At 43.5% G+C, this 16,125-nt stretch overlaps 2 protein-coding genes across 5 annotated transcripts in view; both read right to left on the bottom strand.

Annotated features, from left to right (window-relative positions):
• Positions 1-13,647, bottom strand: part of GNB5 (G protein subunit beta 5) — a 31,268-nt gene extending 17,621 nt beyond the window's left edge. For 2 of the 3 annotated variants that reach the window (XR_013929393.1, XM_080395080.1), the window contains exons 1-3: positions 10,027-12,117; positions 4,450-4,561; positions 29-165 (exon numbers count right to left, since the gene is read on the bottom strand). Coding sequence is in view for 2 of the 3 variants with exons in the window: in XM_080395080.1 (XP_080251206.1) it covers positions 29-165; positions 4,450-4,561; positions 10,027-10,203 (426 nt within the window). In the remaining variant the exon portion in view is untranslated. Of the gene's footprint in view, positions 1-28; positions 166-4,449; positions 4,562-10,026; positions 12,118-12,149 lie in introns of those variants that run through there. The other variant, XM_080395081.1, reaches the window with a different exon arrangement.
• Positions 13,648-13,782: 135 nt separating this feature from the next.
• MYO5C (myosin VC) overlaps positions 13,783-16,125 on the bottom strand; it is a 37,880-nt gene continuing 35,537 nt past the window's right edge. For both annotated transcript variants that reach the window (XM_080395055.1, XM_080395056.1), the window contains 2 exons: positions 15,869-15,949; positions 13,783-15,608 (listed from right to left, as the gene is read on the bottom strand). In XM_080395055.1, the coding sequence (XP_080251181.1) occupies positions 15,456-15,608; positions 15,869-15,949 (234 nt within the window). In that variant the 3' untranslated portion in view covers positions 13,783-15,455. The remainder of the gene's footprint in view (positions 15,609-15,868; positions 15,950-16,125) is intronic.

The raw sequence follows: 16,125 nt of genomic DNA, 5'->3' as shown, positions 1-16,125 counted from the left end.
TTTGAAAAACACCCGCTCACCAGCATACCTGGGAAGAGCTCACAATTCTTCTCTTGTCTTTGCACCAGTCCATACAGAGAACTTTATTTCCGTGGCCCTTCAGGGTCCTCCTGGTCTTCATCACAAACTGGCCCAGTGCTTCCACACGCTCTGCCACCTGATGAACTGCAAACAGCTGATGGTTAAAGCACCCTGCATCAAAGCTCTGCCCTGGCAAATCTCTGTTTGTGAGTAATGTCACCTGAAGGAATTCATCAATGAAGTTTGAGTTTATGGTGCAAGCCAATGAGCTCTGCTTCAGAGCTGGAAGTTCGTAAAACCAAGGTGGGCAGTGTATGAACATATTCACCAGATAAAATAAGGATGAATTCACTCAGGGCTTGAATTCCAGGGTTGTAGCAGCTGGAGCCCTTGCAGACCACGCACCCAGGTATAACTGGAAAACAGATTACTCCCTTGATCCCTCTTACTGGGAAATCCTCAACCTGACTGAGGCTTGAAAGTACACAGGCAGCCTCCAGTCTAACACATGCCTCAAGGTATCAGCAGAAGTGAAGACCACTACTGGTTCTTGGAGAGGAAAAAAAAAAGTCATACAAAAGAAGGTGGTGAGCATCAAATCTCCAAAGTTTCAATAGTAAAACACTTGTTCTGGATGTGAGACTCCCAGTGGCAGTCAGCTCTCAGCATCACAGCGGTGGCGCAGTGGGATACACGTGCTAGCCGCTGGCGCTGGAAACGACTTCTCTGCTGTGCCATCTCTTCTGGTGGCCAGGGGAGCACTGAGGGCCAGGACACAGCTCAGAACGAGCCAGGAATCCTGGCATTTGCTATAAGAGTGCGCCACCCAACTTCTCAACAGTGTCTGTGGACATTGAGGAACTTCATGGGTGGGCCAGCTTTTTCTTTTATGGGAAAGAGAAACAGAAAGGGCAGGCAAGCAACTTCCCTGAGTAGCATCCTCTGGTGGCGAAATCAGTTCTTTCATACCTCATTTGACAGCAGTACATTCAAGCTGATGTTCTTAAAAACCCAACAAATTTACATTTCCAATTGTGCAAATTCACTTTGACGTAAGATTCATCCCACTGCAGCTGACAACTCAAAGCTGTCCCATACAACCCTGATGCCTCATGCTGGGGTCATCTGCACGTGCCTAGGAGAAAGCGTTATCTGAGGAAATCCATTTGCTTCGCTCTAGCACTGTTCACCCAGCGTGCGTCATGATGTAACTCTGGGCAGCTCTGACACACTTTACAGGGGGCATCAGGGAGGGTGAGAGTTGCTTCAAGCCTCACAGCAGAGTAGAGGTCCTGGGGCAAGACCCTGGCACCAGAATTAAAAAGGACTCGCTCTAGAGAAGAGCTAATAGGATCCAGGGCTTCCCCGCGTGGCGTGTTTGTCCACGCTGAAACCTAAGATGATCCAGCTGCTGTTAGCTAAGAGGCAATGCCCAACAAACCTTTTGAAATAAATGCAGGAGCTCACATGCTTTTCATGAGCTGCTGGAGGAAATCTCCAGCTTTCCAAGACCTGCTGGAGGCTGAGCTCCACATCCCGTACTGCAGGCGATTGCTCTGGGGCTGCGTTGCTGCTTTACTCTTGCACATTTTTCTAGAGCTGCAAGAAAGCTCATGGGCTAGGAAGGGCTGTCCCAGCAAGAAAGCAGGTACCAGGAACTTTGAGATTCTTCCCTGGCACGGGGTCAGGGAAGCAATTTCTGCCTAAGGCAGAGACTGACTTCTAGTGGATTAGCTTTTCAAGAGTTGTCTTTCAAAACAACCAGCCCCACAGGCTGCACCAGCGTGTTCTCACCTGAAATCTCTGCTCAACCACTCTCACTCAGCCAGGGGACAAGTGCTGTCCACCATTCCTGACAATTTGTCCAGCCCATCTCTAAAAAGAGGTCAGAAGCAAGTTTCTGAGAAAGTACTATATAAACCCACTGAGGAAAAGATACATTTCCCCCTATTTCTGCCCATGGAAACCTGCCAAATGATCCGATCACCAGGCATGAAAACACAGGACAGGGGGTTATTATGGCAGCTGGAAAGATGCTTGTGTCCAGAACATATCTGGAAAAACAAATGTTTAACAGACAATGGACAAAGTGTTTCCATTATGTCAACGCAGCCGAGACTCTGTGGAATTGTCTGGTTTAGCCTTACTGATTCTCTGAGGACGCTTATCTCCAACCACAGCCATAATAATCCTGCACCCGCCTAGCACAGGTTTTAGTCAGATAATTATTTTGAAGCATTCTCCAACATTGTTTCAAGATAGTTGAAAATTATGCACTCAGCAAGTAGATCACCTAAAGCCACTAAGTAGCTTGAGCGGTTTTACAAAGGTCCAGATAAAACAGGCTATTCTAAAACACATCGTTTGGCCTGAACAGGAGGTGTGGACTTCATGCAGATACTACTGGGTCTTTGACCTTTTCTTCCCTGGAAGTCTGTTGGTCCTAATGGTCTCTTCTGGTCTTAAAAGTTTGTGGATTGCGCAAACAGAACAAACTTATCTACACCTGAAATTTTAAGCAATAGAATTGAATACTTAAAATTGTAAGATTGTAAATCAAATGCGCATTTGGTATTTCCTTTTCCTATCCACACTTTTGAGGGCTGCTGTTCAAAACCAGTTGAACAAATAAGGGCAATCGTAGTTCAGCCAGCTGTTTGTTTTGGGAACCATAGAGGGAAAGTCATGATCAGAGCAAAAAAATGCAAAAGATACAATTTTAGATGGGGGGGCGGGAAGCCAGAAAATAGAAAAGGTGCTTTATTCTGAAATTCACAACCTCCGCAGAAATAGTTTTTGAGTTCTTGAGGATAATTCAAGTGCAAAGATGTTCTGACACAGAATCAACAATATAAAGTATGATGAGGGAGCACTGTTCTACAGCAGCACAAGACTTTTGTCTTAGAAATCACATCATGGCTATGGAAACAGGGGCTTCCAACGTAACTTTACAGATTTTACATACAAGAAAGACACAAATACCCTATGATGATCAATGACATGCAGTTATGGTATCACTGCAATCACAGGTCAAAACTCTTTGTGAGCAAAAATGGATTTAAGTGTACGCTTCAGAGGTCTGTTAAACAGAGGCCCCATTACTGCCGATACAGAAATTATACTGCAGGAATACGATGATTTATGGTAATGTTTCTGCAATGAGGCCACCTCCATCTGTTTAATGATTCCCATTGATAGGACAGTCATATAAGATATGATTGTCTAATTAGGCAAGAAAATGCTCTATTTACTGCAGGGGAAAAAAAATCTTTTAACCCTCCCTGACCTGAAATTTAAGAACGTTTGCCAGTCCCTCAGTCTTGCTAAACACTAAGAGCTACATCACTGGATACAGGCTCAGATTCTTTTTCAGCATTTAAGGCATCAAAACAGATGAAATAAAAGTTTTGATGACCCACTGATATTTCTAATGAAGTGAGCTATATGATTTCAGAGGAATGCAGTAATTGGCAGGTTTTTCTCAAAAAAAACACTTCTGCAATATATCATTGCAATTATAGAAATGAAATTATAAAATTATTTTTATATCTCAGGACAGATTAATTAATACCTATTTGAGCAGCTCCATAAAAATAAGGTTAGCTTATTTTTTCCTGAATAGGGGGGGTCAGGGCTGAGATCTGCCGCTGTCATTTCTGTGCCATTAGCCATGGCTCTCTCAGGGTGTCATTTCTGTGCCATTAGCCATGGCTCTCGCAGCCGCAGCTGACAGCAGCGAGTTATGCATGGCCAGCTGAGCAGCCCCTTGCCCGCACCACGGCATCAGCACCGCATCCCTGCCAGCCCTTTCCTTGCGGGAAGGTGGGGAAAAGGGGCCGGTTTCGGCAACAAGGTTACTTGCCAAGCCCTTCCACCCGGGGGGAGGTTCTGGCCTGGCGAAAGCAAATCCCCACCGGCCTCCCGCAGGCTGGCTTTAACCTTTGTCTCCGCCGCCAGGCCGGGCGTCAGACCGATGCAAACGCATCCCGGCGCTGACGGAGGGGGTGGGCACGGCCGCCTCCCCCACCATCACCACCCCGGAGGCGTGCGGGGAGCGCGGCCCCGGCCAGGCCGCAGCCCCGCGGCGGGGGCAGCCCGCCCAGGGAGGCTGCGCCGCCCGCGCCCCCCGCCCGCCTCCCACCGCGCCGGCCGCGGGGCCGCGCACCGCTCGAGCACCGGGGCCGCGCACCGCCCGGGCCGCGGGGCCGCGCTCCAGCAAAGGCGTGGAGCGGCGGCGCGCCGTGGGCAGCGCTCTGCGCGCCCCGCTGCGGAGCGGGCTGCCCGCCTTCCCCGCGCCGCGGCCGCGCTGCCGCCCCGGGCCGCCGGCGGGACGCTCCGTTTCGCCGGCGAGGCCGGGCCCGCCGCGCCGGCCCTGCGGCGGCCGCGCTCCCTGCCCGGGGCAGCCGCCCGCGGCCCGGCCCCACTCACGCTCCACGTCGTGCAGCTTGGCCCGCTCCTCCTCCAGCTTGCCCTTCAGGCTCTCGGCCTCGTTCTTCAGCGATGCCAGGGTCTCGTTCTCGTGCAGCCCCTCGGTTGCCATCTTTGCAAAGGAAGCGGGGAGAGAGGGGAGCTGAGCGCGGCGGGAGGAGGAGTTTGCTCGCCTGGCTCCCGGGGATGCTGCCGAGGCTCCTGCTGCCTCAGCAACGCCGCCGGAGCCGGCCCGGGCTCCCTCCCCTCCCCGCGCTGACGTCCAGGGCTGGCCCGGGGGCTCCCCCAGCACCTGACCAGGCGCCGTGCGGAGCAACGCCCGGCAGGGCCGGCAGCCCCCCGCAGCCCACCCCGGCTGCCCCACACACACACCCCCGCAGCCCCGCCAGCCCCCACCTCACTGCCTGCCCGCGGGGTCCCGCTCTACAGCCCAGCCCAGGGGCTTCGTTCCCCCGAAACACGGGCAAAAGGGGAAGGTTTCTGCCTCGTACACAAACTGGTCTGTTACCAGAAGCTGCACACAGAAGCTGTGTGTGTGGAATCATGGGTTACCCCAATGGCATTTTAAAGCATCAGGCTGGGAAGACGGATCCTGTCCAGGCTTAGCAAATTCCAGCTCAGCTGCATCACTCCCTTACACTCCCATGGGCAGGGGCCACTGGGAGACTCAGTCACCCTGAAGGTCCCTGGCCCAGCTCCTGTACCAGCAGGATGGATGCTGTGCTGTGAACTCCTCGCTCCACTATGCTTCGAATTCCTCATTTTTAAACTTCGTGTTATCAGAGTTCCTCCCCCACCCAGCCCTTAAACAAGCCACCTCTTTACCCTACACACAGATTAGCACATTAGGGTCTGTGGCCTTCCCAGCCCTTGAAAGGGACCAGTTTCCAAAACCCGAAAAGGCACAAAAAGCCCCCCAGCTTGGTGCTGGTGTCAGCCCAGGGCACAGCACCACAGCTCTGCAGGCTCTGCTTGGGTATAGATCAGGAGCACGTGCTGGCTACACTGAGCAGCCGATGCTTCCAGAGACAGAGACACACCACACGGCCTTGTGGCTTTCTGTTCCCTGGAAGGGGAGTTCCTTGAAAACGTCCTCTTCTTATTAAAGTGATTGTCCTTGATCTACACGGAGTAACTTTGCTCAGATTGACTCCCATTGTCTCCCTTTAGCCAGAAAATAGACAATCCAATGGCTATTGTTGAACCTGGAGATGGGCCAAGATTGGAAAGGGAGATAAGAAAATACGTGTTTGCAGCTGTTGTTTAGACTCTGGGCATATCCTGAACACAGTGTGGGTCTGGGAGAAAATAAAAGTCCTTTCCCACACTGGGCTTAGCAGCAGTGTCACTGTCCGCCCAGGATGCGTGGGCAGAGCTCTTCCCTGTCACTCCGGAGGCTGAATTCAGGCCCTGGCCTGGCCATGTGCTCCAGGGCTCTCTCAAGTCACTGGATCTGCAGGCAGGAGCTGCGTTACCTTCACTGCAGAGTCAGATACAGCGGATGCATTTCCAGTCTTCTCATTGTCCACAGACACTGGTGTGACCTAACCCCTCCAGCCTGATGGCCACACAGGCAACCCTGAACTTGAAATTTTGAATCCCAAACTGCATTGGTCTAGGTACAGTATTACAAAGGCAAAAGTAGGCAGTATAATCTGTGGAGTTCACATACTGCTGGATATGGGAACATCATTCAAAGCCCCTCAGAGTAAACAGCACATTGGAAATGCCTTCCAGCACAGACGGTGCCAAGGAAATAAAACCTCAGAACTTTTAAAGTGCTACCAATAGAACAACAACAACAACAAAAAAGCATATTTTAGCAGAAAAGTGACAGGAAGCTTCTAGTGTGTTATCTTAATGTCTGAAAAATTAAACCCACTTATATTAAACTCAATGATGCAGGTGTGTCCTGGGGGAGTGGCAAGAGAAGATTTTGAAGAAGAAACTTCATTTTTGAAGGATTCTGATCAATGACAAATGCCCTGTTTCTGACACCTGATAAGTATGAAGGGGCTCAGAAGTTAAACTTAACAAAAAAATTAGGAAATTTCTTGGCCTTGATAGGAATGCATCAGCTCTAAGGAATTTGGCTTAGATAACACCTGTATGTCAGGCAGCTGGAACAATTTGACAGTGAAAAACTCAGGCTTTCTTGCCTTACTGATTCGAACAGTGTCACTGCCTTGGGCAATGGGATTAAAAAAATCTACAAAGAACAGCACAGAAGGTGAGAGTCTTTGGGAACCATACGTGTTCAGACTGATATATGATACTAGTTCTGAGATGACAGGGATAAGCAGAGCCATGAGGTGGAAGAGAAGCCTGTACCAAACAGTGTGAGCTATAGAAGTGTGTGATACATAATGCACATTTCATTAGTTTGAATTAAAAAAAAAAATTAGCTCATCTGACCGAGCTGCTTAACTACCCATGTAATCATTAGCTAAACATGCAAAACCCCACAGAGTAAGGGCACTTGGGAGCTTTAAATAAAATGAACCAGTGTCAGGTTAATTTAGAGGATAACATAGTACTAGGTCAACTAAAAGAGAATAAACGTTACCATTTAGTAAACAATCAAGGCGCTTTTTTTCTCCCTTTTCGTAAAACCTAACCATATTGAAGGCAATATACTTTTAACAATGTATTAGCAATTGCTTAAAAAAATTGTAAGTGGTAAATGGTATTACAACATTTTATTGGAATCACTATGCTGAGGGCATGTTTAATCTGAAAAGGCAGTTCAGTCAGCGGCAGCAGATAAAGTATAGGTTCTCTTAGTCTGGTCTCTGCTTTCAGATGAGTTTCAGAATACCTTGGCACAGGACAAAATGCACAGCAGATATGGTAGGTGGAATGTATGGAAAAGCAGGAACAAGTTACTGAACTTCATTTCGTAAGGTTATGATCCATTAATTGTGCAGTAACGACTGGCACATAAAAGTATTTGTTGCTGTGGCTTCATACTGACCACCAGCATTCCCTAGAAAGCTGACCACTTCCAAACTGGCTACTATGTCCACAGCAGCAGTGAGCTTCCAAGTTGCGCAAAACAAGGACAGCTTCTTATAAGACAGCTTTTTTCTCTGACTCTTCCCAATGGAGCAAAGGCAAGCTGACTCCTTGGCTTCATATATTTTGAGGCAACCAATCTGAAAGTAGTCATCTTTCTACAGGGCCTTATTCTATGGAGCTGCTATAGAAACATTAATCACCAAGAACTGTGGCAAAACCAGCTGTTACTGCAATCATAAACCCACCTTCCACACATGGCAAATACACCAGATTATAGAGATGGGGATGCATGGAAGAAAGTTGGTACTGTTCCGTTAATAAGGACACTGGGGAAAATGGAGGATCTAACAGCATGTGACAAATTGTTGCCTATCTTAAAAGTTCGGTCTTTAAGTTTTCACTCTCACTAAGTCACCAGTTGATCTCTTTTTAAATTATAAGCTAATTTACTAATACTTCTGTGGGGAGACTAAACCAGCAAACACTGATTGAGTTTCTACTGATTAGCACCCACCTCCAAAGCAGGCAAAACTCCAGAGGGAGAAAGATTATTTTATCTAAAAGGCAAACAATTGAAGTAGGATGATCTCAACACTGGGAATCAGCAATCTCCAATTCTGTTATCCCTCAGTATATGTTGGTTTTGGGGAAATCGCAAAGACTGCCTGATGAAAATGCATGTGTGCACCTGCTGGACTGAAATTAGCTGGTGGATGTGCAAATCAGGAAGTGGCAAAAATATCAGCCAATTATACACCACATTATGCACATGCATCCACAAACACATGCACAAGTGTGGCAAGGATATATTGTGCATTTTGATATAAGCCAAAGCATACCCACAGCTCTGAAAAAACAATTTAAAAAAGCAAAGGATACAATTTCCCTACCTATATGTATTTCAGTGCTAGTGCAAAGAACTCTGTGTTCTGAATACTTGTTTTTAAATATTTTACAAAATAAATATGAAAAAGCAAGCTAAAGCCAGATCAACCAGAGGTCCTACTGCAGCGCTAATAGCAAGCCTAACAGGCTGTTAGCTACTGACACAATTCTTCTTGAAGTCTCAGTCTGCTTCCACCTAGCAGCTGTTTCAGCTGGAAAGAGTCTAACTTCCATAATGCGTATAACAAGGAGAAAGTTGCAAGCACTGTAAACATCAAACAGCCAGTTTCCTGCAATTCCACCACACGTTTATCAAGTCATACCAAAATTTACTGGATAAATAGCTATTTACAGGCTTCTGGCCAAGAAAGACCTGAACAAAGCAGCGATTTCAAAGTTCAGAGAAGCAAATAAACCAGGAAGGGACTGTCTTTTGTCTTGCAGTCATTACATCTAAATTTCCTCCTAAACAATGTAACTCATGAGAATGTGCTGTGTCAGCCAGCAAACTGTACACACTGCACCACCTACAACCACCAAATCAGTGGTCACATCTGCCTGCAAAACAGTATTTTGTAAACACAGATAGTTAAACTTTTTAGCATTCCTGAAGAGATCCTTTCATCTGACACTCAAATATAACAAACTATTGGACCCTACTCGGTCACGGTAGAGACCAGCTCTGGGGAGGAAACAATGAAGGGTGCTTTCTCCAACTGATAATGTACAGTGGTTCAGGAAGATAAAATAAAGCTACTCCAAGTTGGAGTATAATCAGGACAACAAAATTCTTAAGTTTACGAAAGGAGTTTTGGAGACCAGCTCCTCAGTAACCACACAGGTTCATGACCTCAGCTTTGTATTTCACCTAAAAAACCCCACTGTGATCTCTCTCGAACAGTGCTTTCTAGCAGGAGTGGGGGATGTCACCTCACCAGTAACTGCTGGAGATTAGAAAGCCTCCAACATCATCCCTTCTTCATGCAGGTATTCTAGCAGGACCTGCTGGTCAGGCTAGCAGGTTTGCTGATCTCCCCCATTACCACCCTCTGTGGTGATGCATGCACATGAAGACACTGCACTGCTGTGCAACCTTTTCCCACCTTACCCTCACTGTAGCAGCTCCCAGCTCTCACCCAAGTGCCGCACATAGCATACAGGACAACAAGGTCTCAGCAGGAAATGTGGGCCACAAAGGAGTTCTGGCAGCGCTTCACACGTGTCTCATTTTTATTGAGGCAGACTAGAGGAACTTCATATCCCCTAGTTACTAGTGAATGACCTTATTGCAATGGTTTAATCTTTTTTGGGGGAAGTTCTGTTAAAGGTAATGGGAAACGCTCAAGACCATAGGCCAAACAGACTTGCACACATACACCTCAGAGCCGAGTTTAGACAGGCACATCAAATTTGCACAGCTGAGGAACGCAGTACCCTAAGGGGAAAAGCTCATGGCCATTTTCCAATCAAGAATCATAAAAAATATCCTTAAACCCCAGGGCTACCTCTGTTGCAGGCTTGTAGAAACACCAGGTGTCTGCAGAGGTGTTTGTTTGGCAGCCTATAGGCCTAGCAATGCTTATTTGCTGTCCAGAAAAATCCAACGTAACAGACCACCCAACCCCCATTTTTTGCAGTCTTTCCACATTCTGGCTGATAAAATCAATAACGTACCATTTCCACACATAGTGAGCAGTAGCTGAGTTGTTCTGATTTGATGTAAACAGCCCTAAGGGGCTTCTCTTTGGAGCACTTGTCACATGGACCAAATACAATTGCTAAAAAGGTCTGGTCGCACATCTTTGCGGTTCGGGAGAGCTGAAAGAGACGGAGAAGAAGGAAGGAGTGCATTCCAGTGCAGTGCAAAGCTTCCTAGTACTGCTCTGCTAGCTAAAGCAGCCTAGACTGTATATAGACATCTGTAGGCTGGATAATCTCTGTGACTAATCTCCTCTTGAGCTTGACAAACTGTATCTATATGCAAGATAGTCACATGCTCTGCAGATAATATTTTTATGAAGAAAAATACAAAGCAAAACATATGTATGTTGTGTTATGATGTGCACTGACAACACATCATTATAACGTGCACCGTGCACATGGATTCACTACATGCAGAAAATTACTCTTTGTTTTTATTTAACTACTGTCAGCAGACAGCAGAAATGCATAACAACAGCTGGATTTGTGAGAAATCTGCACTGATCAATATTTATTGTTTTTCCACTATATAATTAAATAGTCAATATTATGCATTATTTTTAAAGCTGAAGAGATGACCTAGGATTCCATCTGCAGCTACAAAAATATTACAAACACATGCCGCTTGAGCAGAAACTGATGCATCAAGCACACTGAAAGATGGGTCATTAAGGACCCACTTTTGTTCTCAAGCCAGGCTTCTCCAGGATCAAAGCACTATCATCAACAGAGAATTAAAGACTACTTGAGAGTCAGAAAAACAAACAAGAATAACACTGCAGTGTCCTTTTTCTCTGTACATTTTTCAAAGGGAAAATGGGACCTTTCACCACTTCTAAAATGAAAGCTTTTAACATGATTTAGACTTGTACATAAATAATGAGTTTATGATTAACAAATAGAAGAAGTTATTGCAAAGAGAGATTCAAATGGAAGAAATGAAATTCAATGACTATGCAGATTTTAGAATTTGTTTGGCTGGACATTATTTGAAAACCAAACCAAACTTTATTCTATGCACCTGCCTGCGCTCTGCTACTTTTTCAGTGGACTACTTGAAAAATAAGATGATAAACTCAGAAATCCTGCCCACACTCAATAAAAGTTTTGCTGTTGTCTCCAGGAGACGCATAACCTCATCCCAAAACATGTGGGAAGCAATCTGTCCTGAAAAGAACTACAGAGCATTAATCTGAAACTTGCACGGAGCAGTTTCAGTCATCAGCTACATGCAATCAAGGAGGCTGACATTCCATTCCACAAAAAGCAACAGATTCTTCCTTCAGTTTTTAAGGCATTCTTTTGCAAACGATGAGCCTGAGACCACAAGCTGCCATCCCTTCAGGGAGCTTCCCTGTGCTAGTACTGCTCATAGCTTTAAAGTGAGTACAGCACCCGGCCTCAGTTCTGCTAGGCTCTTAAAACTGGGCATTTAACAACTGAATAACCTGTTTTTCTGAGGTTCTTAGAGTTAGTGGTTCCCACTGAGGCAACTCAGGTGGCACACTTGGTGTGAAGCCTCAAGACACTAGGCCAACTAGACTTTGGGAGGAAAACTTTCATTTCAGTAGCGTGAAATGAAGGTATATTACAGGGAAAAATGCCATCTTATTTGAACAAGGTATTATTACTACATCTAGAGACTTTAGAGAAGGATCTATCAGGCTTGGAATAAATACTCTGGGAAGAATTAATCTTTGATAAAGTGTGAGAATTTGCCGGAGTAACATATAGGGTGAATCATACCTACGATCAGTATTATATAATTCAGATGAAATTTTGATGTTACAAAATCTTGCCAATGAATCTTCTGAATAATTAAAAAGCAGTATTATACCTGAGACTGTTTACAACACATCTGTATGTGTTTGTATTTTTTTGCATACTATTTTATAAAGATATAAACTATTAAAACCAAAAAAAGTCTAAAAAGATTTCAGCTTCTTGCACTGTAGCCTGAAATTTTAAACTTACTAGGTTTTTAAAGTTACAGCAGAAATTTAAAAATGGTGGCATGGTGAAACATGAGTAAGTATGCTGCTTAAAGAGAAATTCTGTACAGTGAATCTTGTTGATAAATATAAAAAATGACTCACCTTTTCAAACAGCAGGAACCTGAAGATTCTCAAGACAATAAGCCGTGTGCAACTGATAATGGAGAAAGGCAGCCTTCCTATTAAGTCTACTTAAAGGCTATTTAAAGCTCAGCCTCTCTGGTTGTATCCCCTCAGGTCAGTTGTACTGATGATTATAGTTTAAAGGTTTTATCTTAACTTCCCTCTTTCAGAATACAGAATAAAGAACATAAACTATAAGGCAGACTGGATCTTACCTGCCTGTTTCATATAGCAGCAATTTTTAGATGGTTTCCAAATGTTAGATTTTAAACATACTGGGGAGGTGACTGATGGTTGGCTTTTCCAGCTATCAAGTTGACATTTTGACAAATAGCACTGTCAAATGTTAAATTTATCTCATATTCTTACTGAAATTTAAGTCAGACAAATCGATTAGTGTCCGTGCTCGTACTTCCTTGGTTATACTTTTACTATTCAATTACTGTTTAAAGACAATAAAGTTTAAATCAATGAGATTAAAAACTGCTGCTTTTTTGCACTCTGAAAAAATTCTGAGGAAATTTATGAAAACATGTCTGAAAAATTTTGAAAATGCTGAAGGTCACATCTACTATTGAAACTCTACTGCAGTCACTGAAGTCACGCCATTAGATGTTTGCACTTGATAGTCAGGAGGATCCCAGACAAAAGGAGGTGGGGGTGTGAATTAGGTCTCAGACCAGCAGAGATTTGGGTAGAAGTAATCTGTCCTAATCTTTTTTATTAGAAATTACAGGAATACAGGACTTAAAGGGACCACCTATGCTGCTGATTTCTGTTCCCAGAAACTGCAGGAGTCATACGTCTAACAACATCCAAAGATGCCAACAACATCTAACACATCTCTCCATAAGCCATTTCAGTACTTTCCCATGGCAGGAAGGATCATCATTCAACGTTTTCCCATTTGAACGAAATAGCTTTCCTAGAACGATAGTAAAGGAGAAAGCTAACCTCAGTGATGCCTCTTTCATGTATCTGCCTTCACTAAAACTGCTCCTTACATTTAGAAGAAAGGTAACAAACAGCATTTTGTACCTTTACATTGGTTGGAGGCATTAATGTCAGCAAAAGCAAGGTAAGTTTCTGAGTACATACAATACACACTGATAATTTTGAACTTTCTTTTTAAAATCCGTTTTGTTTGTATACACAGTGTTAATAGCATACTTCACACAAACCTTTCAAAGCGACCTAGCATCAAATTACCAGAACAATTTTCCTTGATCAGCAATTTTTTTCATAAAGGCATACATGCCTTCTGACGCTTCAGTGTGATGTAGCCGCAAGGGTGGGCTGTGGTTTTACTCATACTGTCCCAGGCAGACATACAGCTCCAGGAACTGTAAGAAAAGGCTATATTTGAATTACAGTAACAACACTCCTTTGCATTAAAATACTTACAGAAATTCGTAAGGAGCCAAGGACAGCACACCACTCTGACAGGAAGATACACAATGTTACAGCAAAGCAACCCGACCTTTAAATAAATGTTTATGGTGCAATACAAGACCGACAGTATCCACTAATGTTCACATTGTTCCAAGTAACTTCTTTCAAATGATCCCACACTCAAAATATAACTATTGCACCACTCAAAGCACTACAAATTGATTTAGAAGCTACTTTATTTAACTGATTAAAACGGTAGTCTACCTAGATGTTTGTGATATTTTGTACAGCTTTTATTGTTACTGAACAAAACACAAAATTCTTCCTTCATGTATTCTGACTATATCTCTGCGATTATCACCGTGAATATTTCACTGTACATAGTAAACACCAAGAACACTAAATAGCAAGAATGATTTCTTTATATTTACAGATTTTTCTGTGAAACTAAACAAGCAGTACTAACACTGTGTAATAAAAAAAATCCAATCAATTGTTCCTTAATGTAATATTTAAATTAACTAAATTAATTAAAATCCTTTCAATATTTCAAAGCTTTAGTACTCAATAACTATGTCTAATAGACTAGCTAGAAAACTAGCATTATTTACTGAGAAATTTCTGAGGACAGTCATCATTGTGGTGAGGTGAATGTTGTTTCTACAGTTGTTTAGACAGGGTCCAGGACAAAATAAAGTTGTTGCATTCTGACTACAGCAAGAAGGCTGAAAAAAGCAAAAAGGGGGACCACTTCTACTTCTAAGGATCTTGCAACTGAAATTAAATAAATAAAGATGAAATATAAGGAAATAAGCTTGGTTTATCAGTACCAGCAGACCACAGCAGCTGCATTCACTCCTATTCAGTGTCTGGACTGGAGGAGTGAAACCAGCAAGAAAGAAAGGGAGAAAGATGGTGTGCACACGTGTGAATACTTTGTGTGTATTCTGAAATGCACTGCACCAGAGATGGAGCCAAACCAGGAGATGACTCCTGTTTTTAAGGGAACAAGCTTGTAATTCAATTTTGAATTTTGTATCTGACTTTTCTATTATAATGACTGATATGAAAATCCAGACTTGTCACTGCAGAGAACAAAACTGAAATCTGTCTTCAAGAAGAGTACCCGAGTCCTTCCCCTGGCTGAAGAGCTGTCTACTGTGCCTGCACTGCAATGCAAGCATTCAGCGAGCCAAGGCAGCATGCCTACAAAAAGACAACGTGGGTTTGTAATAGCAATTCTCTTTAGATTTATCTCAGTTCCCCAATTTCAATGTAGCTATTTATACTGATTTTTTTAAAAAAACACCTGTGGAAGGACCTTCCCTTAGCTCCTACTACAGTCTTTTGGAGGAACTGTTATAAAAGACTTCTTTTATGAAAGGCATAAAGGTATAAGAAGTATAGAAGGGTGAAAGCTACTGTAAAATGGATCCAATATATCAAGGCAATGAAAAGAACTACCTTGGGAAAAAAATAATCTTGTTATAGGAAGCGAAGGCAAGGAAAATGGTAAAGTAATAACATTTATCACATGGCAGTTTTCCCCTCTGACTGGTGCTGACAGGGCACCAATACAAACTTGTCAGATAAATGTTTTTCTTGTCAGATTTGGGCTAAAAAACTGTACAGTTAGCTTTGTGTCCAGCTGATGATATAAAGTCATCATTGTAGGACTGTAACGAAGGGAGAAGAGTAAGAAAAGAGAGAAGGAAATCATAAGCTGAAATTACGCAAAATTACTCCTACTTTTTTAAGTCTTGACTCAAGAACAAGTTTTTAACAGTCTAATTCACTGCAAGCTGCCATACTATCCACCAGCTGGAGAAACGAACCATGAAAGTCTGCCTGTCTTTGTGCAGTCTCTGAGGAAATACCAATGAATTGGTTTTATTAAACCCTTGTGAGAAAGCCAAGTTTGAAGCTGCTGGGGACTTGTATGGTTTCCAAGGCATGTGCAGAGGGGGTGAAAGGAAATGTCACTTGAAAGAGATACTTGGTATCGAGCATCAGCTGTGGAACATCCTCACGATTGTTTAGCATAGCCTGAAATTATAACAGAAAGGGTAAGAAAACACTGTAATAAGAATCAAAGCAAAACGAGTACATTGTTTCCTTCCCATTGCAAATCTTGCTTTCACATGACCTTAAGGAGACTTGTTTTGATCAGTTCCAAATATCTAGAAGCTGAGCAACTTAGTGATAATATGCTGTAAAGGTCAAGTGTAACTACGCATAGCACCAAAAACCGTGTGATTGAGGTATCCTGTGACTTAAATATGAGAAATAATAATTGTAGATCTTACCTGGACTTTACGAACAAATGATGGAGTCACTCTTTTCTCAAAATCATCTATTGGAGTGTATGAGTTGAGGATCTTCACTATCTGTTCAAATTACAAAAAAATATTTTATTATGCCACAAAAAGTGAGAAGACAAAAAGCAGAAAGCATTAACATGACAAGTTTATTCATACATAATTAAAGTTTCAGTAAAGAATTTTACAATAAAGACAGAATTCTGATTGGTCACCTAATGAACTGTATGTGATGATTGCTATAA

Source organism: Falco punctatus (genome assembly GCF_963210335.1).
Source record: "Falco punctatus genome assembly, chromosome: 7".
NCBI lineage: Eukaryota > Metazoa > Chordata > Aves > Falconiformes > Falconidae > Falco > Falco punctatus.
The sequence above is the reverse complement of the archived record's forward strand: the minus strand, read 5'-3'. Positions and strand labels throughout refer to the sequence as shown.